Genomic DNA, 27,958 nt, shown 5'->3' on the forward strand with positions numbered 1-27,958 from the left:
TGGCTCAGGGACCAAGACCTGGTTTCTCTGCCACACTCTCTCTGGCTCAGCGCCAGGGGAGGCTGTCCTGGGTCCAGGGACTTAAGCCCCTGTCCTTAACTGCCCCGATTCCCACAATTTCCCCCTGCAATCCTTTGCTCTTTTTGAGTGTTTTAAAAATTTTTAAAAAGATTTTATTTATTTATTTGATAGAGAGAGAGGGGGCACAAGCAAGCGGTCCTCACAGGGAGAGGGAGAAGGAGAGGGAAAAGCAATCTGTCCACTGAGCAGGGAGTCTGACGAGGGGCTCAATTCCAGGACCCCAAGATTAAGACCTGAGCCAAACACAATCCCTCAACTGATGGAACAAACCAGGCCCCCCTAAAAATGATTTTAGTAGCAAAATCAAAGAATGATAGAGACTTGGAAACAATCAACAAAAAAAAGACAGACACAACAAATACCATTTTTAAAAAAATGACTCCCCATACTTACAAACTTATACTTTACTGCAAATCCACTTGTAGGATCTAGGCCAAGAAGACCATGATGGAGGAGCCTAGGTTTGGACAGTGATTACTGTAAGGGCCTACTTAGCCAGAGCGACTCCATCTCGGTTAAACAGCCATTTGTTGTTTGTGCAGTAAAACTTAAACTGACCCTGCCTCCCCCCCAGAGGAACGTAATTAAAAGCAAGTCTGGGAAACCAGTAAAATATGGTTGACCAGTCCCTGAAAACAGAGCCCAGAATACAGGGACGTGTCAGGCCAGGTGGAGACATCCAATCAGTAAAGTGCACATACTATCTCCCTGACTACTAAAGAATGTGGGCCCCAACTTTTGGGCGCCAAACTTGGGGGTCAGTCTTGACCAAGGTGATAGGCTAGTTCAAACAGCTACTATAGGGTGAATTGCAATTCAGTTGGCCACCTGTGTGTGACCTAGCATGACTATGCAACTTTCTCTGTGTGTTACAATCTCATTGGCTCCCTATGTGTGGCTAGGCTCAACCACATTGCCTTTGCTCTATAAAAGTTAGCCTGTGAGGCTGGGAAGGGTTGCTCTTTCCATAAGAGACAGCCCCAACTGGTCGGTTTGATTCTCAATACTGGTGCAAAATAAAGCTTTGCTTGACCTTTGCTTGTATGTCTCACTCCTTTGATCACGGACCCTATCAATTACAATTCAGTTGTATTGGCAACAGCAGGGAATTGGTTAAAATATTAAGTGGTAAGGGCCTAAGTTTCTGGAGCCCCAAGTGCACATCATTCCCTAATGTCACCTGGCAGGTTAATTGGGGGGATGGTTGTTGGGTGAGTTAAGGTAGGGCAAGAGAGCAGGCAGAACCACTCACGCCCATCCCACTGAAAGTCAGAGCTCCTATAAAGCTGCCAGGTGAACATTAAGGTTGGCTTCATTTGGAGCAGGATGGAGGCGTGCCAGAAGGGGCTGGGCCAGCAGGGTTGAAATTGAAATGACGGTGGGTCCCAGGAGGGCACCCATCTTCCTGATTGCAGGAGCATAGGCAAGGCAGCTAGGCTAGTCCTACATCCATTTGGTGACTGGGGCAGGGTACAGGGCCAGTCCTGGAAAAGGCTAACCCTTTTGCAGAGAAGCTTTAGCCCTTCTGACCCCACAGTTATCAGTACTCAGACGCTGTGGGGCTGGAGGAGTGGAGCCCCAGGCCACAGGCCCTGGGTACATCACCCACAGAGGAGCCTAATTCTTGAGGAGGAGGGTGAGTGGTGTCAGTGGAGCTTGGAGGACCCGTTTGGGCTAGCTCCAAGGTGTGTGTGCCTCTGGTGGAGGCAGGCGAGTGTCCAGGGGACACCTGGGCTCCTCCCTGTGCCGTGGAGGATACGTCGTAGGTGAGAACCCTGTGCACACCTGACTCCTATAAGCAAGCACTGTAACCCATGGTGTCCTGCCACTTTGTGGGGGGAAAAGAATCCTAGCCAATGGTTTCTCTTAAATTTTTAAGAATACTTTACCAGGTTCCTGTCTTTTACTACAGGACACTTACTTGATAACTTTGGAGTTATCAGGCTTGGTGTGATCAGAAAACCTGCACGGTTAGTACCTGCTGCTTTCTTTAAAGTCCTGATTTGTAGAAAGTTGCCAGGCAACTTACACAGAGATGTCTAATAGAACCGTGCTGTTCCAGGGCTCGTCCCCTTGAGGGTCTGCACCTTCAGGACAGCAATGTCAGGCCGAGCCAGGACCCGAGCCCGAGGCAGAACCCGTGGTCAGACACCCTCTCAACCCGTGCCACCTGAAGCCACTGTGCCACCTGGAGCCACTGTGCCACCTGGAGCCACAGCGCCACCAGTGAGCTCAGCCCTGTTCAGTCTCCTTTATGCAAAAGATGCTTTAATTCCTTTACTGCTTCCCTCTCATGTGTTTTCACATATGCACATGGACTTCCATCCGACCTGAGTGGATGGGAGGGTTTCTGAATAGCTTGGCCCAGCCAGTGAGTCCTCCTGGGGAGTTACTTCAAAACAAGCAGCTGATGCTCCACAGATCTTCCCACACTCCTGATGTGCTCTCTCAGAAAGGTCCCACTCCCTTTGTTTGAAGAAGCCCCATTCTTCCAGTTGCTGGGGCCAAAGTCTTTGGATCCATTGTGGACTCCTCTCAAACCCTTCACATAAATAACCAGGAAATACTGTTGTCTCCCAATTAAAAAAAAAAATCTGGTATCTGATAATGTCTTATCACCTCTGTTACCACCTTCTGGTCCAAACCACCAGCATCCCTAGGTTTGGGCGGTGGCTTCCTAACCGGTCATCTTGCTTTCCCCCTGGTCTTTCCCTCCATGTTTCCCAGCACAGAACCAGATAAACTGGTCCATGCAGCTCCTCTTCCCAGCACCCTCCCCTTTATGCATTCCTGTTTCCTTAGTCAGAGGCACATGGTTCAAAATGGCTTCCGCCCTACCACCTCTCTGACATCTGCTTCTCTCCCCCTTGCTCCCCTCGCTCCAGCCGCAGTGGCCATTTTGTCCTTCCTTGAACATTTCTGCCTTAGAATTTTTGCTCTTTTTCCTCTACCTGTGGCTTATGTGACCTTGTAACTCTCCTCCTTCAACTCTTTGATTCTGTCTCAACTTTGTGCTGAGGCTTGCTTCATCCCCCATTAGCTTAACCAGTCCCCTTCACACTCCACCTTCCCAACAACACCCACTTTTGCCTACTTTGTTCTATTTTTCTTCATTTCCCAGGCACTTAACATGCAAATGCTATGCAAATCATTATTTTTATTTTCCATCACTGGCATGGGAGCCTTTACAAGGGAACTTGCTTCATTCCCGGACAGTGCCTGGCACGTGGCAGGCAAATAATTTTTGGATGATGAACAAATATCGTTAACAGCATCCTTTAGGACTCTTCCCCCAAAACCTGCAGGCTCAGCAAGCCGGCCAAACTCCACCTAGCCCCCAGCCACTGCAAGTGAGGAGCCAAGTGGTTCAGCCTGCACAACGAAGAAGACCAAGAACAGCAGCACCTCAGGCTCCAGGTAAAAAAGAGAGGGATACGGTGGGGGACAGAGGATGTCTAATTTGTGAGGGTGCACCACAGTGACAGCATTCCAGGTAGAGAACTGCAGGACCCCCATAGGGTTTGTCAGGATGGGACTGGAATACAGGCCACAAGTATTTTTCCTTTCTGCAATGAATTAATCAGCATTTTAGTGTCCCTGTATTTTAAGGTTTTTGGAAAAGAAATGGAGATTGATGACCATCAGTCTAGCCAATGGCTTGATAAAATTGTTTTTCAGATTTAGACCATGCATTTGTATATAATGACTCCAGGTTAACTAGGAATTCTGGGAACATTATCGTGTTTGTAAATCACTGCCCTGGGAGGTTGAGTCGCTCCTTGAGCACCTCAACATTAGCCAAGGATTTGGCTAATACAATAAGACCTCATATCTGATGCTCTGATTTGCTCTTATTTATATAAGTGTGTGTGTGTGTGTGTGTGTGTGTGTGTGTAAGAGCATAAATGTGAGTTGTGAGTGGAAGGGGAAAAGGAGAAAGCATCTTAAGCCGGCTCAATCTCACAACCAGGAGATCCTAACCTGAGTCAGATCAAGAGTTGAACACTCCATATAAAGAATCATGTCATCTGCGAAGAGAGAGAGTTTGACTTCTTCATTACCAATTTGGATACCTTTTATTTCTCTCTGTTGTCTGATTGCTGTTGCTAGGACTTCTAATACTATGTTGAACAAGAGTGGTGAAAGTGGGCATCCTTGTCTTGTTCCTGATCTCAATGGGAAGGCTGCAAGCTTTTTCCCATTGAGGATGATATTTGCTGTGGGTCTTTCATAGATAGATTTGATGAGGTTCAGGAATGTTCCCTCTATCCCTATACTTTGAAGCGTTTTAATCAGGAACGGATGTTGGATTTTGTCAAATGCTTTTTCTGCATCAATTGAGAGGACCATGTGGTTCTTCTCTCTTCTCATATTAATTTGTTGTATCACATTGATTGATTTACGAATGTTGAACCATCCTTGTAGCCCAGGGATGAATCCCACCTGATCATGGTGGATAATCTTTTTAATGTGTTGTTGGATCCTGTTGGCTAGGATCTTGTTGAGAATCTTAGCATCCATATTCATCAGTGATATTGGTCTGAAATTCTCCTTTTTGGTATGGTCCTTGCCTGGTTTGGGGATCAGGGTAATGCTGGCTTCATAGAAAGAGTCTGGAAGTTTTCCTTCTGCTTCAATTTTTTGAAACAGCTTCAGGAGAATAGGGGTTATTTCTTCTTGGAAGGTTTGGTAGAATTCCCCAGGGAATCCGTCAGGTCCTGGGCTCTTGTTTTTTGGGAGATTTTTGATCACTGCTTCAATCTCGTTATTAGATATTGGTCTATTCAGGTTGTCGATTTCTTCCTGGTTCAATTTTGGTAGTTTATATTTTTCCAGGAATGCATCCATTTCATCTAGGTTGCTAAGCTTATTGGCATATAACTGTTCGTAGTAACTTCTGATGATTGTTTCTACTTCCTTGGTGTTAGTTGTGATCTCTCCCTTTTCATTCATTTATATGGAAAACCCAAAAGACTCCACCCCCAAACTACTAGAACTCATACAGCAATTCAGCAGCGTGGCAGGATACAAAGTCAATGTGCAGAAATCAGTGGCTTTCTTATACACTAACAATGAAAATACAGAAAGGGAAATTAGAGAATCGATTCCATTTACTATAGCACCAAGAACCATAAGATACCTGGGAATAAACCTAACTAAAGAGGTAAAGGATCTATACTTGAGGAACTATAGAACACTCATGAAAGAAATTGAAGAAGACACAAAAAGATGGAAGACCATTCCATGCTCTTGGATCGGAAGAATAAACATCGTTAAAATGTCTATACTGCCTAGAGCAATCTATACTTTTAATGCCATTCCGATCAAAATTCCACCGGCATTCTTCAAAGAGCTGGAGCAAATAATCCTAAAATTTGTATGGAATCAGAAGAGACCCCGAATCGCTAAGGAAACGTTGAAAAACAAAAATAAAGCTGGCGGCATCACCTTACCTGATTTCAAGCTTTATTACAAAGCTGTGATCACCAAGACAGCATGGTACTGGCATAAAAACAGACACATAGACCAGTGGAACAGAGTAGAGAGCCCTGATATGGACCCTCAACTCTATGGTCAATTAATCTTCGACAAAACAGGAAAAAATATACAGTGGAAAAAAGACAGTCTCTTCAATAAATGGTGCTGGGAAAACTGGACAGCTATATGTAGAAGAATGAAACTCGACCATTCTCTTACACCGTACACAAAGATCAACTCAAAATGGATAAAAGACCTCAACGTGAGACAGGAATCTATCAGAATCTTAGAGGAGAATATAGGCAGTAATCTCTTCAATATCAGCCACAGCAACCTCTTTCAAGATACGTCTCCAAAGGCAAAGGAAACAAAAGCGAAAATAAACTTCTGGGACTTCATCAAAATCAAAAGCTTCTGCACAGCAAAGGAAACAGTCAAAAAAACAAAGAGGCAACCCATGGAATGGGAGAAGATATTTGCAAATGACAGTACAGACAAAAGGTTGATATCCAGGATCTATAATGAACTCCTCAAACTCAACCCACACGAAACAGACAAACACATCAAAAAATGGGCAGAAGATATGAACAGACACTTCTCCAATCAAGACATACAAATGGCTATCAGACACATGAAAAAATGCTCATCATCATTAGCCCTCAGGGAGATTCAAATTAAAACCACATTGAGATATCACCTTACACCAGTTAGAATGGCCAAAATTAACAAAACAGGAAACAACATGTGTTGGAGAGGATGTGGAGAAAGGGGAACCCTCTTCCACTGTTGGTGGGAATGCAAGTTGGTGCAGCCTCTTTGGAGAACAGTGTGGAGATTCCTCAAGAAATTAAAAATAGAGCTTCCCTACGACCCTGCAATTGCACTCCTGGGTATTTACCCCAAAGATACAGATGTTGTGAAAAGAAGGGCCATCTGTACCCCAATGTTTATAGCAGCAATGGCCACAGTCGCCAAACTATGGAAAGAACCAAGATGCCCTTCAACGGATGAATGGATAAGGAAGATGTGGTCCATATACACTATGGAGTATTATGCCTCCATCAGAAAGGACGAATATCCAACTTTTGTAGCAACATGGACAGGACTGGAAGAGATTATGCTGAGTGAAATCAGTCAAGCAGAGAGAGTCAATTATCATATGGTTTCACTCATTTGTGGAGCATAACCAATAGCATGGAGGACAAGGGGCGTTAGAGAGTAGTAGGGAATTTGGGTAAATTGGAAGGGGAGGTGAACCATGAGAGACTATGGACTTGAAAAACAGTCTGAGGGGTTTGAAGTGGCGGGGGGGGTGGGCGGTTGGGGTACCAGGTGGTGGGTATTATAGAGGGCACGGCTTGCATGGAGCACTGGGTGTGGTGAAAAAATAATGAATACTGTTTTTCTGAAAATAAATAAATTGGGAAAAAAAAAAGAGTTGAACACTCAACGGACTGAGCCATCCAGGCACCCCATTAAGTTTGAAATTGTTATTAATTACAGTGAGAATAGAGAACATGGATCTATCCTTTAACACAGTTCTAAGTGTACGATAGATACAGTACTGTTAACTGTAGGCACAATGTTGAATAGTAGATCTCTAGAACGTATCTGGCATAAGGGAGACTTTACACCTGTTAACTAACAACTCCCCATCCCTCCTCCACTCCACCCCTGAACACCAACCACCATCCTACTTTCTGCTTCAAGGAGTTTGACTATTTTAGATGTCTCCTATCAGTGGAATTTTGTAGTTATGCAGTATTTGTCCTTTTAGAACTGGCTTATTTCACTTAGCATGATGTCCTCAAGGTCATGGTTCTTGCACATTGTAGGATTTTCCTCTTTTTTATTTTTAAGGCTGAATAATATTCTACGGTATGAATATACCACATTAGCTTTACCCATTCATTCCTTGGTGGGCTTTTAGGTTGTTTACAGGGCTTGGCTATTTTTAATACTGCTTCAGTGAACACAGGAGTGTTAATATCTTTTTGAGATTATGATTTTAATACTTCTGTAAGAATCCCCCAGAGGTGAGATTGCTGGATTATACGGTGGTTCTACTTTTAAGTGTTTTGAGGAACTCTATACTGTTTTCCATAGCAGCTATACCATTTTTTGCTTTCTCAAAGTGTTTAAATTTCTCCACATATTCATCAGTACTTGCTGTTTTTTTAATTTTTTAATATATATTTTGTATACATATTTTCACACACGTATTTTCACACACACGTATTTTCACATACGTATTTTCACACACACGTATTTTCACACACATATATACTTATATATGTATATATGTGTGTATATATGTATATATGTATATATGTATGTATATATGTGTGTATATATGTATATATGTATTTTCACACACATATATACTTATATATGTGTGTGTATACATATATATAGACATATATATAAAATAATCATACTTACAGATGGGAAGTGATAGATCACTGTGGTTTGGTTTTGTTTTTTAAAGATTTTTGTTTGTTTGTTTGTTTATTTAACAGACAGAGATAACAAGTAGGCAGAGAGACAGACAGAGAGAGAGGGGGAAGCAGGCTCCCTGCCGAGCAGAGAGCCCGATGTGGGGCTTGATCCCACGACCCTGGGATCACGACCTGAGCCGAAGGCAGAGGCTTAACCCACTGAGCCACCCAAGCACCCCTCATTGTGGTTTTGATTTGCAATTTCCTGATAATTTACTGATGACTTTGAACATCTTTTCATATACCTGTTGTCTATTTATGTTTTCTTTAGAGAAATGTCCACTCAGGTCCTTTCTCAATTTAAAGTAATTGGGTTATTACGTTTTTTTTCACTCTTGAGTTTCAGGAGTTCCTTATATTTTGGAAATTAACCCCTTATGAGGTACATGGTTTGCAAATGTCTTTTCCCGTTCCTTAAGTGCCTTTCATTCTGTTGACTGATTCATTTGTTGTACAGAAACTTTTTCTGTTTGAATTCCCACTTGTCCATTTTTGCTTCTGCTGTCTCTGCTTTTGGTGTCTTATGTTGTAGATATTTTTATAATAAACTGATACGAACTCCAGACTCCATGAAATGAAGTTGTAAATGTGAATGCAAAATAGTAAAATACCTATTTTTATCCTCTGTATCCTGTCTGAAGAGTTATGATTAATGCTTCACGTAAAGCACATTATATGTAGCAAGTACTAATGAACAATGCCAAATTTTTTTTTCACTGAAATTTGAACGTGGTAAGTTTGATTGCTGGAGGTGTCTGGAATTAGCTGAGTTTGATAAAAAGCTTTTTAAAAATTTATATGTAAAATGAAATTTAATAGCTTTTCTATTATAGAAATTTAGACTCTGGTATAAGATCTTCATAAATGAGGAATAATAGCTTCCAGAAGGAACATTCTGAAAAGAATTGGCCCAGAGTGGGGACTATATTAGCTATTCAGGGGCATATGGATAATATAGGTTTCTTTCACAATATTTGAAAGAACGCTTTGCACTGTCCTCCAAATATTAACCTTGTAAAATATTTAAACCTGTATGCACATTACTATGGGATTAAAAAAATAGAGTTTTCCCAGTTGTTGTTAATAAAAGAATAGATCAGTTATTCTGTAGGAAAAGCATTTCATATATATATATATATGTATATATATATATACATATATATATATATAAAGACAGTGAGAGAGGGAACACAAGCAGGGGGAGTAAGAGGGAGAAGCGGGCTTCCTGCTGAGCAGGGCGCCCAGTGCAGGGCTTGATCCCAGGACCCTGGGATCATGACCTGAGCCGAAGGCAGATGATTAATGACTGAGCCACCAAGGCGCCCCAGATTTTTTTTTAAGAGCCTGTTCAGTCAGCATTTTCTGATGTCTATGAGAGGGCCGTGTGGTGACAGGTGATTGGCATATAAAGTCAGTAGAGAAGAGACAAAGTTTCTGGACAAGTGCTGGATGAAGGCAAAAGGCATAGCACTGATGTGTGTGAGAGGCTGGGCCAGCCACTAATGTGGAGTGGGGTCTTGCTGGGAGAGGCTTCTAGGTCACAGTCCCCCTTTCTGGTGACCCATGACTGAAATTCATGTTTGGATCCTTTGACAATCCTCTTTCCTACCTCCAGTGACCTGACTTAGTTTAACTTCACAGCTGGGGTTTAACAATGTCCTGTTTGACTTCCCTCCCTTTTTTTTTTAATCATCTAAAATTCATGGCTTTCACATTTGTTTCCATGTAGAGGAAACTCAGCTGGTGGCTACAGTCCAGGCAGCGTCGTTGAAGGAGAGAAACCATTTTGGGGGCATCTTTCGAGACCATGTGGTGGATACCCGACAGTACTTAGACCACGTGAGACAGTCCACGGCAGGTGCAGCAGCCATTAACAACCCAGCATTAGGGAACTGTCCCTGTTAGACGTGTGCTGGGGTGCTTGTGTGTGTCTCAGGGTGTGTGTAAAGCTTAGCTCATCGCTATGAGAGCAGGTATCCTCCTCTCTGTTCTCATTGTCATCATAGCACCCATTTCTGCAGAAACAAAGACCTGTTTTAGCATCCCAGATGGATTCTTCGTTTCTCTCTTTTCCTTTTAGAGCCACTAAGTTAGAATGACCCAGCTCTTTGGATCCACTGAGATTTTTTATCTTAATTAAACATTATTACGATGTTTACATTATTACACTAGGACTTCCCACTCACCCTCCCCACCCCTTTTGGGAAATCTTGTGTTAGAGATTTTTTTATTGTTATTGTTGAAGATTTTAATCTTCTATGGTAACTCTCAACATACGCTTATGTAGGACGCATCTGCATGGATGGTACACGTTCTGGAACAGCAGGTGTATATAGTGTTTGTGTGGTGGTTGACGTCCTTGTTTGGCCTAATTTTGGCTCGTGGTATCAGGGTGTCCACATTGTTTTGGGTGCAGTTGGTCAGCTTGTTTCCTGGTTAACACATGGCACCATTTTGCAGGCACACAGGGTAGACCTGTGAAGCTATTTGCAAACCATTTCCGAGTGACATCTCGCCCCCAGCAGATCACCTATAAGTACAACATTGACTACATGCCAGACATTGAGGACAGACAAGTTCGTTCAGAACTGCTTCTGCAGCATAAAGCAATAATCAGAAAGTGTTATATATTTGATGGAACTTCTTTGTTATTACCTCACAAACTACGATCACCGGTTAAGTACTGTTATTGGACATTTTCACTTTTTTAAAAGATTTTATTTGGTGGGGTGGGGAGAGAGAGAGTGAGTGAGTGCAGAAGCAGAGGGAGAAGGAGAAGGAGAAGCAGACTCGCCACTGAGCAGGGAGTCCAGCATGGGGTTCAATCCCAGCCCCCTGAGATCATGCCCCGAGCCAAAGGTGGACCCTTAACCAACTGAGCCACCCAGGCACCCCCGGTACTTTCTGGACATTTGTTCTTTCTCCCACATTTTTACTGTATTAGAGCAAATACACCATTTCTGTACAATGGTTTGAGGAGACCTCCTGAAGATCTCTTGCCCATAGGGCTTGTAAGAAAACCCACATGCCATGTGTGTTTATCAGGATGTTCCCTTGTGCCTCATTTCAGCACTTACAATGAATTTGAGAGCAATAAATACATTTAATTTTTTAACCTTTTCAGTGGCAAATATGGCTCAAATGCTGATGAATTATTGAATAATTTAGTCTTTATCTCTTGCTCTCTCTAAAACTTCAGCAAAAAAGTTTTAGAACTTAATATTTTCTTCAATAAACTTCCATATTTACCAAGTGACTAATACACAGGAACTTTTTTTTTTAAGGAGCTATAAATGTTTAATTCTGACTCCTCACTTTGGTCTCATAGATCCTATCTTCTCCCTGCACATGTCTCTGGGGGCAAGATGGCTCCCGCCATGTTCATGTGTTGGATACCCAAGTGACACCTTGATTTGTGGTCCAATAATGAGCTTGCTATCCTTGGGAAGACTGCTGGAACTTTTTGTTTGTTTGTTTGTTTTTCTCTCAGAAAATGGAATTGGTCAGCCTGCTGAGAAAACAGGTTGTGAAGGTGACCATTGAATTCACCAGCGAACTCATGCCCACCTCACCAGACTGTTTACGTTATTACAACATTCTCTTTAGAAGGTTTGTTCGTAGGATTTGGTTTCCTGAGATCTGGTTGTGTGTTAGTGTGTCAGTGGCATGGAACACAGATGTTTGCTCCTAGAGTTTTGTGTTCTTGACACTTCCTTGTTCTGGGAAAACAAAGGATCTTGGAAATGACATGGCACTTGAACCTCACCTAGACATGTTTAAATTCTGTGGCTTATTCTCCATATTGTTCTCCCTGCCTACTGCCACATCCCATGGCTGGTTCCTGTCTAGAAGGAGGAATGGACATCAACTAGGCACATCTACGTGTGTTTCTCCCTGGAGCGAATGCACTTGTTTTCTACCTTCATAATGATGGACAAAAATTCAAAATTAAAATCAGAGGCCCTTAGTCTGCAAAATCTGTTTTGGATCATTTCTAGGAATGGAGGACATTCTAATGGCCTTTTCATGACAGTCAGTTGTATATTATGGAAAGCAGGGAAAAAAAGAGGTTAAATGAGCCTGAATATCTAACCTCACCATGTAATTTACTTGTACCAGGCACTTCCGTTAATTATTGGTAGACCAAGTCACTGGCAGATTCCCCCCCCCCCGCCACAGTATCCTCATGTGTGTTATTAAGTGCTTAATAATATTTGTGGCACTTTTAACAAAATCTGTTCTTCCAATTTCTAGAATTTTGAAGATGATGGAGTTGGAGCAAGTTGGTCGCAACTATTACAACAAGCGAGAGGCCATGGAGTTCCATGATCACAAGTTGGTATCAAGTAGAAAGTTTCACATAATGTTTATAATTTATATAAACCTATATCCTATATAAACCTATATTCTCAAATGTGTGTGTGTGTGCACGTGTGTGTATGTCTGGGGGGGAGAGCGCCTGTGGGTGGTGATAAAAATGGTTTAACAAAGATAATATAACGGGTTCATCAGGTAAATATCTATTGGAAAGATCCTTTGAAAGACCATTTCTTACTTGACTCCTAATCACCAGTTTTAGACCCTGACTGCCAGCCCTGTGACACTTCTATATTTGGAGCTTGGAGTTTGATTTCACATCTAATGTGTTCCATTTGCAGGCTGGTCATCTGGCCTGGATATGTTACTTCTATTCTTGAGTATGAAACCAGCATTACCCTCTGTGCTGACGTGAACCATAAACTGTTCCGAATGCAAACAGCCTATGATTTAATATCGGATATTCGTGATGGCTTCCCCACAAAGCAAGAGCTTCAGGAGCAAGTTTCTAAACGACTAGTCGGATCGGTTGTTTCTACGATGTAAGTCTGCATCCCATCACTTTCATAACTTCTCTTTTCCCCATAGCAACATGGACGGGACTGGAAGAGATTATGCTGAGTGAAATAAGTCAAGCAGAGAGAGTCAATTATCATATGGTTTCACTTATTTGTGGAGCATAACAAATATCATGGAGGACAAGGGGTGTTAGAGAGGAGAAGGGAGTTGGGGTAAATTGGAAGGGGAGGTGAACCATGAAAGACTATGGACTCTGAAAAACAATCTGAGGGGTTTGAAGTGGTGGGGGCATGGGAGTTTGGGGTACCAGGTGGTGGGTATTATAGAGGGCACGGATTGCATGGAGCACTGGGTGTGGTGAAAAAATAATGAATACTGTTTTTCTGAAAATAAATAAATTGGAAAAAAAAAGAGGTGTCTCTGTAGATTTCAGATCAATCAGGGTTACATTTCAGAAGTAGGCCTGGCATGGCAATGGCCAGAACCACTCCATGCTTTTTCTCATCTGGCTCTATAGCACAAGAGAGGAATATGTGTTGGGTATAGACTTTGCAGTTCTTGATTCCTAATGGCGATCCAGTCCTCTGCTCTGAACCCTGTCTTGTGATAACAGAATATGTCCCTCCTTCTTTTCTTCTTTTATTTTGCTTTGTGTTTATTAAAAATCAGGGCTTAACTAAAATCCATGAGCAAATTTCCCCTTGGAGGAAGTTTTCTAAAAAAATTTTTTATTCTCCCTTTAGACCAGATGCTTTAAATTGAGAAGAATGTGGATTTAACATTGCTTAGGCAATATTGTAAGAGTAAAGTCAAGGACTCCTGCTTCCCAATTTCAAAACTTACTATAAAGCTCTAGTAATAAAAAAAAGGGGGGGGGACGCCTGGGTGGCGCAGTTGGTTAAACGACTGCCTCCGGCTCAGGGCGTGATCCTGGAGTCCCGGGATCGAGTCCCACATCAGGCTTCCAGCTCCATGGGGAGTCTGCTTCGCTCTCTGACCTTCTCCTCGCTCATTCTCTCTCTCACTGTCTCTCTCTCTCAAATAAATAAAATAAAATAAAAAAATCTTTAAAAAAAAAAAAAGGGGGGGGCATGAGGACAGATGTAAAAATTGCTGGAATAGAATTGAGAATCCCAGGGTTAACCTTCACGTTGATAGTCAGTTCATTTTCAATAAGAGTGTCAAGACCGTTTAATTAGGGAAGTCTTTTTAGCAAATATTGCTGAGACCACTGGATATCCACCTGGCCTTTCCTGACACAATATACAACATTAACTCCAATTTAACTCCAAAATTAACTCAAAATCGACTTAAATGTAGGAGTTAAAAGTATGAAATTCTTATAAAAAACTATAGTAGGAGTAAATCTTCTTGACTTTGGGTGGGGCAAAATCTTCTAGGATGCCAAGAGAGAGGGGAATGATAGAAGAAAACTACAAATTGGACTTCATCAAATTAAAAATGTCCATTCTTTGAAGTCATAAGTGAAAAACAATGGACAGAATGAGAGAAAACAATTGCAAATCACCTATCTCATAAATAACTTGCATCTATATATATAGAGAACACGTACAAGTCAATTTAAAAGACAGCCCAACTTTTTAAAAAATGGGCATAGGATCTGAATAGACATTTCTCTGAAGTCAATATACAATGACCAATAATCACAGGAAACAATACTAACATTATTAGCTATCAGGGAAGTGCAAAGTCAAACCACACTGAAATGCAATTTCATACCCACTAGGATGGAATGTGAAATCGTTTGGTCTCTTTGGAAAGCAGTATGGCACTTTCTCAACAAGCTATATATAGTGTGACCATATAGCAATTCTATTCCTGGTTGTTTACTCAAGAAAAAGAAAAGCCTATGTCTACCAAAATTGGTACATGAATGGCCAGAGCATCCTCATTCATAATAGTTCAAAAGTGTAAACAACTTGAATGTTCGTTAAGTGATAAACGGATACATAAATGCAGTATATTTATAAAATGATATATTATTTGGCAATAAAAGTGAACTTCCAGAACACACTATGGCAGGGATAGACCTTGAAAGACATTATGCTAAGTGGAGGAAGGCAGTCAGGAAGGGTCACATGTTGTGTGATATAATTCATGTGAAATTGGATGGGTAGGCAAATATATAGGGATAGAAACTAAACTAGTGGTTGCCTCAGGACTGGGCGAGTTTAGTGGAAATGAGGAGTGTCTGTCGTGGTTGTGGTAGTTCTTTGGGTTGTGTTCAAAGGTGTACAGCTTGGTGAATATACTAAGAATAACACATGTTGGGGCACCTGGGTGGCTCAGTGGGCTAAGGCCTCTGCCTTCAGCTCAGGTCATGATCTCAGGTTCCTGGGATCGAGCCCTGCATCAGGCTCTCCGCTCAGCAGAGAGCCTGCTTCCTCCTCTCTCTGCCTGCCTCTCTGACTACGTGTGACCCACACCCCCGTCAAATAAATAAAAAATATCTTAAAAAAAAGAATAACAAATGTTATATATATATGTATATATATAAAATAAGGGGGATATATCTTGTAATTACTCATAGGATTTAAAGCCTCTTATTTCTTGCATGATCCCATGCAATGAATACATTAGGAATAAAACCATATGTTGTGACTATTCCACAGGTATAACAACAAAACCTATAGGGTGGACGCTTTTAATTGGGAGGAAACTCCCAGAACTACATTTAAAACCTCAGATGGTGCTGAAATCACCTTTGTAGAATACTATAAAACGGTAGGAAGTCTTTCTTTCAGTGTATCTAAATCTTTTTTTCTTATTCAAACATGTTTCCCAATAATACATGTAAACTTCTAGTCCTGTGTTACATCATAATAGGTCATAATCTTATGCATAACAAATACATATTATAGAATTTCTCCTTGGGGTTATTACAATTTGACTTATACCTATTTTCCATGTGTTAGAGTGCCTTGTATATAGGGTAATGTCATATAACTAGAATGGTTCCAATACAGTAAGTTTTAGAAGTGGCTATGGTAGTTCACACATGCTGGCATCACAGAGCAATAGGTTTGGGAACATTTTGAAAGAGCATTTCTGTGAAAGCAAACTACCTTCTTGGCATGTGTTGATAGGAGGAGCCTTAGATGTAAAAGAAATATAAGACCATGGTTTCAGCAGGTTTGCTTGAGCAAAACAGATGGGCTGAAGTAATTAAAATGTTGGGTAGCCTTGGGGTGCCCTGGTGAGAACTCAGTCTACTAACAGATGGCAGTGTAGTTGTTGTGTTATCATGAGATCTAGAAAAATCCCAGAATCCATAGTGGAGCCCTTAGAAGGAAAGTACATTCCTGGCTTTCAAAAAAGTTTTCATAATAATACAAAGTGGGACAGCAGAATTCCTTTGAAAATGCAGAAGTTAATGTTGCAGGATATCCTTCTAGAATGTCACAGGACAGCTATGAGAAATAAGTAGTGTGTTTCCTGAAGTTCTCAACAGGAAGAATAGCTTGTACAAAGACTTAGCTAGACTGGGTGGTAAGAGTGGTGGTTGAGGCCCTAAAATGACCCTATGATCCTGCACATTTGTGCATACATCTCCCTGTAAAAGCTCCTGCCTTAATTAAGACTCTAGCACCAAGAGAAATGGGGTGAATCTCGGCTGCCTTTCAAATAACTACTTTAAGGAAAAAAATATACATGGTCTGCAACAAGATCATGAGAATTAAAAGTAGTATTTCAGCTCAAGAGGAAAAGAGCCATGAACACTGGATTTGAAGTCTTGTCTCAGGTAGGAACTCCTTTGATGTTCTCAAGATGCTTAATAGGCAGATCATACAGAATTCCTGTGGCTCACTGGTTACAGAGGAGGACCTCAGTGATCAGCATGAATGGATCTATGACAAATCATCACTTTGTGTTGGAGAGTAAGGGCACTTTGTTGTACAGGAATTGGAGCCTAGGAATAAGACCTTCTGGGTAGGATGTCTTGGCAATTGCCTTTTCCTGCTGGAATATTTTAGGGGAAATGATGTTGGAGGCATGTTTGGCATAGCTGTAGTAGTAGTCACTCTAAAAAGTGACCAGGTTTGTTGTCCCCCATCCGTTTGGCAATCCTCTTGAAACTTCTCAATTATGTGTTAAGAATTTTTAAGAGAGTCGTGTAGTGAGAGAGATATATTCCAAGAGTTGGTCCCACATCTACCTATCTGAAGTCAAAGAAGGCTATTACAATGACCCCAATATAATGTTTGTGATCCCGCCTCTCCTCAGCCATGTGTGCTTATTGGGGGGGAAAAAAAAGAGGCCATTCCTGGGACATCTCATGGGAACATGAAGAGTATTTTTGATGTGTCCTTAAACCTGGGGAAACTGGGTCCCCAGGACACCCCTGGGCCTCTGTTGGTGATCCAAAAATGAGCTGTTGTACCTATTTACGTGATTTACTGGGGCTTGGATGGTAGTCATGCCAGTGTTCTTTCTTCCCCCTTCTGAGCAGCGGTATGATCAAGTAGTCACGGAACTGAATCAGCCGCTCTTGATCAGCAAAGGCAAATGGCAGAAGAGCAAACAGGACACGCCCCATGAGCCTATACTGCTGGTTCCCCAGCTATGCAACCTGACAGGTACTGCGCATTTACCCGGTCTTCCTGGAAGACCACCCCTTTCAAGCCCCAGATGCTATGATCTAGAGGTCCACACTTTCCATAGTCCTCCAGGTGACCCAGAGCTGCATTCTCTCCATTGGCTCTTCCTCCTCCAGATAAAGCCACTGAGGCTTCTCCCATATAAATCTAGTCTTACTTGTTGAGCAATAGCTTTTACTCTTTTTTAAAGGTCTAACAGATGAGCTGCGTAAAAATTACAGAGTGATGAGAGACTTGGCTCTCCATATGAGGTTGGATCCAGAAAAAAGGCAGCACGAGTTACGAAAATTGATGAATACTATACAGACGTAAGTGCTGACTGTGTGTGTGTGTGTGTGTGTGTGTGTGTGTCCTGAAGTCAGGACATGTGCAGAACTCTTGGCATCTTAGATTCTCCAACTAAAAAAACAGGTCAAAAAGAAAGTGAGCTCTTGGGGGAACAACTCTATTTGTTCTGTCAGTGCAAAGTTAGGGGAGGTCTGGAGGGGGAAAATGAACTAGAAAGATCCTAAGCACAAATGTGAGAGCAAAGATGTGATTTCAGAATACTAGGGGCCTTCTCTGCAACGTGTCAGCACAGAGGACAAACAACAGGGCATCTTTAGGTTAGAGGAGAATTTTGAAAATGGATCATTGCTTTTGCTTATTTCCTTGAAGGAGGTCTGATCCTGTGGAAACATTTTAACTTTCAGAAATAAGGAGATACAACGGGAACTTCAACTCTGGGATTTGAAATTTGATGGCAGCCTCTTGTCCTTCTCAGGAAGAATCTTGAAAGAAGTAAGAATTTTTCAAGGAAGACGAGTGGTAAGACCATTTCAAGATGGTTGTGTTTTAGTTATTCATTTTGTCATTTGGGCTCAAATGAATAATAATGCAGAGGAACTAGCTCAGGTCAATAACTCTCTGCTCTCTCTTCTTGGGCTACCTGTCTTTTGTCTAGGATACAGCAAGCAGATGTTCAATTAAAATGCATAGGGCATCCTTGGTATAGAGTAAACTCTGTATTTTATCTCTGTTAGTGTTGTGGTCCCCTCTCATGGTAAAACTATCTTCCAAAGTTTTCCTTAGGAGTTAGTTACCTAGAATCAAGACAATCCAGAATAACCCATGAAAGAATTCCAGCATCACTTACTTGTACCTTAAGGCAAAAATAGGTAATTAAGTCATGACTGAAGTTTAAACTAATAACCTTACAATGGGAAGTAGCACAGATTTGCAATGGAAAGGCTCTTCAATATCAGCAAAGGCATTATCTATATATATATATTATATATATTATATATGTGTAATATATAGTCTTGTAAATTATTAAATCTTTTACATATATAATATACATAAAAATTTTAAATGAAGTCTTATCCTTTCTCTTGCAGTTTGACTCCCACCCACAATTTGCAGATTGGACAAAAGAGACAAGAAGTGGACCCTTACTCAATGTCAAGTCACTAGATCATTGGTTAATACTCTATCCTACAGGATACTACAGAGCAGCCTCATCCTTTCTGCAGAGTCTACGGAGAGTCACACCCACGATGGGCATAGCTATGAAAGAGGCAAAAATGTAAGTCGACTACCTCTGATTTAAAAACCAGTCATTAGCTACCTGAAAGTGGAATCAGAAGATACTAAATTCCAGGGGTGCCTGGGTAGCTCAGTGGGTTAAGGCCTCTGCCTTCGGCTCAGAAGTCATGATCTCAGAGTCCTGGGATCGAGTCCTGCATCAGGCTCTCTGCTCAGCAGGGAGCCTGCTTCCTCCTCCTCCTCTCTCTCTGCCTGCCTCTCTGCCTACTTGTGATCACTGTCTGTCAAATAAATAAATAAATAAAATCTTAAAAAAGAGAAGATACTAAATTCTAGGAGTCAGTCACTTTAATCGAAACACTGAAAGGTTATAAGCAAATAAGTCTAGCCTATTCCAGGGGCACCTGGGTGGCTCAGTGGGTTAAGCCGCTGCCTTCGGCTTAGGTCATGATCTCACGTCCGGGGATCGAGTCCCGCATCGGGCTCTCTGCTCAGCAGGGAGCCTGCTTCCTCCTCTCTCTCTCTCTGCCTGCCTTTCTGCCTACTTGTGATCTCTCTCTGTCAAATAAATAAATAAAATCTTAAAAAAAAAAGTCTAGCCTATTCCAGTAACAGATAGTAAAAATAGGCTTTTGTGATGTATGATTTGTGGCTCTCAGGACACATACTAAGGAAGCCAAAAATTGAACTTACTTTTGTCTAAAGAACAAACTTTTGGGGTGCCTGGGTGGCTCAGTGAATTAAACGTCCAATTCTTGGTTTCTGCTCAGGTCGGGCTCTGTGCCCAGTGGGGAGTCTGCTTAAGATTCTCTCTCTCTCTCACTCGCTCGCTCGCTGCCCCTCCCCTCATGTGTACATGGGCTAGCTCTCTGCCTCTCTCTCTAATGAATAATCAGTCTTTAAAAAAGCCTTTCAACTGAAGTAACTGTCTTAACGTGGTATTTTGTTTTGTTTTATATTGTGCTTCATTGGCAGCATAAAATGCTTGTTATATGTTTATTGTTCATTGCCTTTTGAGTATAGAGGTCCTATACTTTTCTTTTTTTCTTCTTTTTTCTAGGCTTCAAGTAAGTCATTCAGTCCAATCCTATACAACCACCTTAGAAAACCATGCATCCTCCAAAACACAGATGGTAAGTGTCTATGTGGCAGTGGCTTCATGTCTTGATATGTAGTGTTACAAATCACATATGTTCAGTTTCGAGTGGCAGACACTCAAAATCTGTCTCAAGAATGGCTCAGTGGGTTGAGCCGCTGCCTTCGGCTCGGGTCATGGTCTCGGGGTCCTGGGATCGAGTCCCGCGTCGGGCTCTCTGCTCAGCGGGGGCCTGCTTCCCTTCCCCTCTCTCTGCCTGCCTCTCTGCCTACTGTGATCTCTCTCTGTCAAATAAATGAATAAAAAAAAATCTTAAAAAAAAAAAAAGAACCCTGTCCTTGGCAGGGTCTTGTCTCCAATTCCTGTCCTGTTCTCTCTTGGAGGCTGTCAGTCTGTTCATGGTCTCCAACCTTTCAGACCTCTCCCTCTGGGGGTTAGGCAGGCACTCTGGGTCCCTACTTCTCTCCTGTCTTAACCCTGTAACTCTTCATGACCTTGGTAGACTGGCTGAGCCCCAGAGAGGCACAGTTCTGTATTTTCATCAGCTTGAACAGCTCTTCTTAGGAGGAGACCAGCCCCTGCTATTCCAGAAGCTGAATCTGTAGGGGACAACATTAGCTGACTGCTCGCAGAAAACGCAGACATCCTCATGTAAAAAATTAGAATCTAGAAGATGTTGCATCTGTCTTTAAAAGGTTGACTTACTGACCTACTAAAATATACATAAATATATAAAAGGAGGGAGGGATGGGGGTGTGTGTGTGTGTACGTTGTGTGTTGGTTTGTGTGTAATCTGTACCCAAAAGGTGAGGTGCTTAAAAAAAAAAAGCATATCTCTAAGTTAGTTTAGCCTTCATCTTTAAAGGATCTCAACGGGCATGGAGAAATCCTAAACCAATAATGAAGGACTGATACCTACTTATCAAACACTCACACATTGACCACAGTCCATTACAATTAGAAATCATTAAACCACATATATTCAGAAACCAAAGAATTACTTGTAAGTAGCAACCATATTAGAACCATACCAATAGAAAATTTATTTTTTAAAAGATTTTATTTATTTGACAGAGATCAATAGAAAATTTAGAAACTATTTTAGACCTTATAAGTAGTATGCATGAAAATCTGTTTAAAACAGCAAGCTAAAAAAAATAATGACAGGGGTCCTCCAGCCCTTGATCAGTGCATTAGGAAGGAAGTCTGAATGTTAATGCACTAAGTGCAGAGTGAGACAAAATAAAGTAGAACAAAAGAAAAAAAAACAGAAACAGAGAACAAAATAAAGCCAAAAATATTAAAACTTGATGTTGTCAAGAGTGAAGAAAAGAGTCCAGCAGAGGCTTGACAGCATTAAGGACAAGAAGAGTTCATGATTAACAGACAAAATGGAGGTTAAAGAAATGTTAGGACAACACCAGGGGTGCCAGCAAGTCTGAAAACTGGCAATCTAGTCTTTAGAAAAAGAAGAAATGAACTGGTTAGTGTGATGAATTTTAGGAAACATAATTGCAGATAAAATGTAAGCAAAATGTGTATAATGCATTTTATAGAATTCCACATTTCTTGTGAAAAGACAAAGTCACTTCATCTAGAATGAGAGAAGAATGTCCCTAATATGATTGAGGATACCTACCCCCAGAAAGTCTTCCTAGAAACATCATTGTTAAAAATAATACTTTCTATAACATTATATATAAATGTTATACATATAATAATGCATACATGTTAAAAATGCTACATGGAGGATTTTCCCATCATAGTATGAACCCAGCCATGTGGTAACTGCTCTTCCTCATGGCTCTGTGTCCTGCTAGAGGTCCCAGCGAGTGTTGGAAACTTTGTCTGCTGCCCATACAGCAGCCAGTTCCTGACTCCTGCGCTTGTTTCCTTAGGGGTAAAATGGGGATAGTATTGATCTCAGTAGGTTTTTGACGAATGAGCAAATGCCCCTTGCATAGTGTCCATCCTGGACGCTAGGACAGTCCTGACAATGGTAGATGTCAGTCTGTACTTTTTAATCATCCTGTGTTAAGTTCATGATAAACTCCCAGAAACAGAATAACCAGGACATAAGGACTTTGCAAGTTCAAGTGAGGATACTGTCTGTGCCTGGCTCCCAGACTTTCTTCTTCCACATGGTCACCTTCACAACTGTTTCATGGGCTGGGATTCCAGACCTCTTACCCTCATGGTCCAGCTATTGATTGAATGGATAGATTCTAGTTACTCAGTGCTCCACCTACACAGACATCCTGTTCTCCTATTGCTGTGGTTGCATACTGGACAGTCCCATTTTTGCTTTCTTCCAAGGTTGTTTGCGTGTTGTCCAGTGAAAAGAAAGAGCTGTATGATAGCATAAAACAATACCTGTGTGTCAGTTGCCCAATCCCAAGCCAGTGTGTCATCGCACGGACCTTAGACAAACCCCAGACGCTGCTGACCATTGCGACAAATATTGCCCAGCAAATGAACTGCAAGATGGGAGGAGCCCTCTGGAAGGTGGAGACAGGAGTACGTTGGATTTCATTGCCTTCTCTTTTTTCAGTTGTGTTCAGTGGAATTGGTTAAGACTCTATTTACCTATCTTGCAAATGTAATTGCTTAATTTTATTCCTATTGTGTTCTAACTCCATGTACTACCTATTTAAAAATTTTAGTTGCAGAATGCGATGTTCATTGGTATCGACTGTTTCCACGATACTGTAAATCAGCAGAAGTCAATTGCAGGCTTTGTGTCCAGCATCAATCAGGAATTGACACAGTGAGTAGACTTCAGCAGACATTGTGTATATGGCAGCTAGCTGTAGACCAAAGGGGAGAGGTGGACCCAGCTCATGTTTTTTGACAAGGTCCATGGACAAGGTGTTCTCCTCCTCTTCTGGCAAAGTTATGCTCCCAAAACATTTGATGTGGAAGGCTTTATTTCATTTTACCATTGCTGCTTACCAAATGATGACAAATAAGGAGGCTTAAGGGGCCATTCGTGTGTCCCTACACAGGTCTGTCGGGCAGAAATCTGGCACCATGTGGCTCTTGGGTGGGCCACAGGTTGGGCAAGCCACATTCTCCTCTGGAGGCTTGGGGTCCTCTTCCAAGTGTACATATGTGTGGCAGAATCCACTTTCTTTGGGGGGGTGTGTAGATAGAGGACAGAGGTCCTCAATTCCCAGACCCATCTCAGTTCCTTGAGTTTCATCCACATTCCTTCTCGAAAGCCCTGTTCCCTGCAAGGGCACACTGAGTCCTTATTCTTCTTCAAATCTCTTCCTCTTCTGTCATCAGAGAAAACTCTCTGCTTTTCAAGGGATCCATGAGATTAGATAAGGTCCATCTGGAAAATCTCCTTATAAAGCCAACCATGCCATAAGACATAATCACAGGGCAATGGGACAGTCAAAGATTTTGAGCATTAGGACAGGTAGAATTCTGCCCACCAGAGGCTCTAATGATCACTGAGTCCCTGCATGGGGACCAGGAACACAGAGGAAAGAACTCAGGTCCCCCAAGGGGAAGAAAGGTGTAGGAATATGACCAGCAGACTCTAGGTACAGGATCTGGTCTTCATACATCTATGTGACCTGACAAAGAAGATTTCCATATCCCATGTTTCTCCTTTGCTTCAGGGACACTTCTGTTATCTGTGCTTAGAGTAGAACCTGCCTTCAAATGAATTTGCACACTCTTCAGTTTATAGTTTCTTGAGCATTAGGACCTGTAAAACCATTACACATGCTATGCTTCCTGATGAGTATAGCCCACTAGGTATAATTCCAGAATATTCTTTAAGGAGGATCCATCTTTATTTTCACAAATGGCATCATTTTTTCCCAGTCCTGTTCTATTTTGATATAGTAACATTGGTTTGCTTTTTGTTTGGGGTGGGGGGCAGGTAAAAAAGAACATTGTACAATGGGAAGGAAATTAAGCTTTCATTCAGTTCCTAGATATTTTGGAGCCCTTGCTATATGCAGATGCTGAGCACAGCAGTGAAAATGTTTCACCCCAAAGCATGATCTCTCATGGAGTGTGTATTCTGGAAAAGAAGCAGGGAAGCATCTTATATCATGTCAGGTCATCATGATACCTGAATTAAATAGAGAGGATAGAGACTTGAGAGAAACATTGCTCAATCTGTGGGGAAGTGGTCAAGTAGCTATTACTGTTCCAAAGCAGATGGCTCCCTCAAAGCAGATTATGGATGAGCCATTGTTTGAGACATGAGGCTCAAAGCAGGGATCTCCAGGAAGGCTGGCTGTTAATTTTGTGGTGCCCGCAGTGGGTGAGACAGAAGTAGTCTTGCACAGTGAAAGTGTGCATAATTCGGAGCAATGTTAATGAATGCTTCCATTCTGAATTCCTCTTTGTGTGCATTCCCAATTTTAATAGGCACCTTGGGGTATAGGAAGAGATTAGTGCTTCAGTCTCTGCAGGGGAATCAGAGAATTGATCCTTAATGGGATCCTCAGCTACCTATAAGGACTTTTCTTCTTTCCTGGAGGTCCCAGATGAACTCAGAATCAAAATGATGACATTTTCAGAGTCTTGTTTCCCAAACCAATGGCTGATTTTTCTCCAAACAGGTGGTTCTCTCAGTGCATCTTCCAGAAATCGGGACAGGAGCTTGTGAATGGGCTGAAAGCCTGCTTGGAAGGTCAGTGCCTTCATCAAGGTTGGAGTCTCTGACTTGATACTGGTCGTTGTCCCCCAAGAGACCTTGGCAATGACTAAAGACGCTCTTGGCTGTCAAGGTTGGGATGGTGGAGGTATTACTGGCATCCAGTTGATGGCTAGAGACCAGCATGCTACAGAAGACAGCAACACCCTTACCACCACCACCATGGACAATTATCTGGCTCAAAATTTCAGTAGTGGGGCTGGTGAGAAACGCTGGGCTAGCCTGAAGACTTAAAAGGTGTGACAGCATGGAGGACAAGGGGCGTTAGAGAGGAGTAGGGAATTTGGGTAAATTGGAATGGGAGGTGAACCATGAGCGACTATGGACTCTGAAAAACAGTCTGAGGGGTTTGAGGTGGCGGGGGGGTGGGAGGTTGGGGTACCAGGTGGTGGGTATTATAGAGGGCACGGCTTGCATGGAGCACTGGGTGTGGTGAAAAAATAATGAATACTGTTTTTCTGAAAATAAATAAATTGGAAAAAAATAAAATAAAATAAAAATAAAAATTAAAAAAAAACTAATAGCAGTAAAGTTGGCATAAAAAGAGTAAAATAAAGGTTTGCCTGCTCAAGTGAAAAAAAAAAAAGGTGTGACAGTGTCCTGGAGGCTACAGGGTTGGAAAAATGACCCTAGAAGTTGTTACAAATAGCAGTGGTCAGTTGGTTCTGAGTTACAGCTTATTTACCCAAGTTTCTGGTTTCCTTCCAGCCGCCCTGAAGCTCTGGTGTAAACATAACCTGTTTCTGCCACAAGCTATCATTGTGTACCGGGATGGAGTGGGGGATGGTCAGCTTCAAGCATTGCTGGACTATGAAGTACCACAGATTGAGTCTTCCTTAAAATCCGTGTGTCCTAAAGACTCTGGGTATATAAATTGTAAAGTGAAGATTTTGTAAACTCTACATTTCACTCTTAGAAACGAATCTGTAGAAATTATGACATGTGAATTAAGAGAGAAAGAGCATGACAGAGAGGGCGTCAGTCGTTAGGTGGGGAGAAGATAGACGACCCTTCATTCTTAGACTTTCTGCTCCATACCCAAGTCAGAGGACAGAACAGAACTGGAACATTCCAGATTGTATTCTCCCCATGGAACCCTAAGAACCTGTCCTTTTTTCCTAATCTCTCTGCAAGCCTTGATGTAAGGGGTACTTGTTAACCTCTGATATTCATTAAAATCCAAGAACACAGCCTGGCGATGGTTTGTATTTATGTAACTCCTTTATTCTGGAGTTTTGTAGGTCCTAGGCCTGGGGATCTCTCTCAGCTCTTGCCTCTGGCCTCCTCTGTTTGTTGGTGGAGCCTGGTACCCACCATGAATAGGAATGGTCATGACCTTGTAAGGAAGTTCCTCCCCTTACAATGTGGGTGGCTGAGAAGAGAAACCTCTTTCACTGCTTAAGCCTGGGCACAGGGGGCTAGGACAGTAAGGTTGGTGTGTGGGGAGAACTGCCTCTTCTGTAGATTCTTAATGGATCCTGTGTTGTGGTTTCAGTACTCTGAATGCCAGCTGGTAACACCAGTCATTCTTTTCAAGGGTCAAACTTACTTTCATTGTGGTGAAGAAACGAATAAACACCAGATTTTTTGTGGAGTCTGAAGGAAGACTTCGAAACCCACTTCCAGGAACAGTTATTGATGTGGAGGTGACCAAGAGGCAATGGTAAGACCCCCCCCCCTTTTATTTGTTTAAATAAACATTCTCTTTTACTCAAACAAAAATAGAGGAGGTGTGTGTGTGTGTGTGTGTGTGTTCAAGGTTTGCCTGGTTTGGAGGATAACAGATTGACTTAAAGTTGGTTGAAAATTACATGAACAGATAAACATGGGATTCTAGAAGTTTCTGTCTTCCTTTTTCTTCTCCTAGAATTTACAGCATATACCATAAACATACTGATATTCCTGGGTTGTTGGAAAGAATGACTGAGCTTCTGATTAGGCAGAGATTTGTCAATTGTGCAAATGAGAGAATTATGTACAACACAGGATGGGAAATGAAACAAGACTGTCCTACAAGCCAACAGGGAGAAATGAAAGAAAATGAAGGAAAGACAAACACTGATCAATCTAGTAGGAGGCGGGAAAGGGTTAAAGAAAAAAGCAAGTGGGAAAGTATGATCCGTAAAAAGCATAACATAATGCACATGAGAAAAAGTCCCGTATCTACAAGAAGCTGATGGACCTTGCCATTTCTATCATTAGGGGGTTTGAATAGATTCCAGAGATTCCTGAGGAGACGTCTGAAGGGTCCATCCCTGGAACTCTGAATTGAGGTTCCCTGTGACCTTATCCAATGTGCCAATGTCAGGTTTCTGCATTGAGGCGTCAGCTCGGATGCTTCTGCAGAAATCCCATGAGTGTTGCCCTGACCTTTATGGACTTGCTTTCCCAAATCATTGCCCCACAGTTCAGTGGGCTTCTACATGTAAACAGAACTGTCTGTACAATGGGTTTCTGTCTATTCATGGCACATCAGATGCTAGGTTTGCTATGTTCTTTTTCTTCTGAAATTAAGCTGTTGTCTAGACTCATGTGTTCTGCGATTCTAGGTACGATTTCTTTATCGTGAGTCAGTCTGTGAAAGATGGTACTGTCACTCCCACTCATTACAATGTCATCCACGATACGGTTCGCTTTACCCCAGATAGGATACAGCATCTCACTTACAGACTATGCCACATGTATTACAATTTGGCAGTAAGTATTTTTTATATGCATTTTCCTTTAAATCTCTAAGATTGCTCCATGTTGAATCTATACTTTGTGAACCTTTTGAATTGATACCTATGAAAGGTTAAATTCAGACAAAGTTCAGAAAAAAATATTGTTGTTGTTCTTTCTTCTAAAGGGTGTCATTCGAGTTCCTGCTCCTTGTCACTACGCCCACAAACTGGCTTACCTTGTGGGTCAGAGTATTCACCAAGAACCACACCATTCCCTGGCCAGCCGTCTCTTCTACCTGTGACTTTCAGAAGAAAGCCTGACGATATGTTGAAAACCAGAGTTTGTTAGTTTTTTTTTTTTTTTCTCCTTTGAACGTGTACTTCTGAAATACTCTCCTGGATGCATAGTTTTAATACAAACATATATTTGGTGGGGGGAGAGTGAGCAGGGAGGGGCAGATAGAGTGAGAGGGGAGAGAGAA

At 41.9% G+C, this 27,958-nt stretch overlaps 1 protein-coding gene across 1 annotated transcript; it reads left to right on the plus strand.

Moving 5' to 3' along the window:
- Nucleotides 1–1,281: 1,281 nt before the first annotated feature.
- Nucleotides 1,282–27,958, plus strand: PIWIL3 (piwi like RNA-mediated gene silencing 3). The gene is made up of 22 exons (XM_044244416.1): nt 1,282–1,292; nt 1,619–1,677; nt 2,175–2,307; nt 3,416–3,498; nt 9,787–9,915; nt 10,518–10,732; nt 11,548–11,666; nt 12,312–12,392; nt 12,716–12,916; nt 15,527–15,638; nt 17,365–17,491; nt 17,703–17,820; nt 18,205–18,319; nt 18,889–19,076; nt 20,097–20,169; nt 22,449–22,649; nt 22,796–22,899; nt 24,719–24,789; nt 25,522–25,678; nt 26,351–26,476; nt 27,363–27,510; nt 27,662–27,958. Exons 1-22 carry the CDS (start codon nt 1,282–1,284, stop codon nt 27,776–27,778), a joined length of 2,688 nt encoding a protein of 895 aa, XP_044100351.1. The 3' UTR covers nt 27,779–27,958.

Source organism: Neovison vison, chromosome 3, assembly GCF_020171115.1.
Source record: "Neovison vison isolate M4711 chromosome 3, ASM_NN_V1, whole genome shotgun sequence".
NCBI lineage: Eukaryota > Metazoa > Chordata > Mammalia > Carnivora > Mustelidae > Neogale > Neogale vison.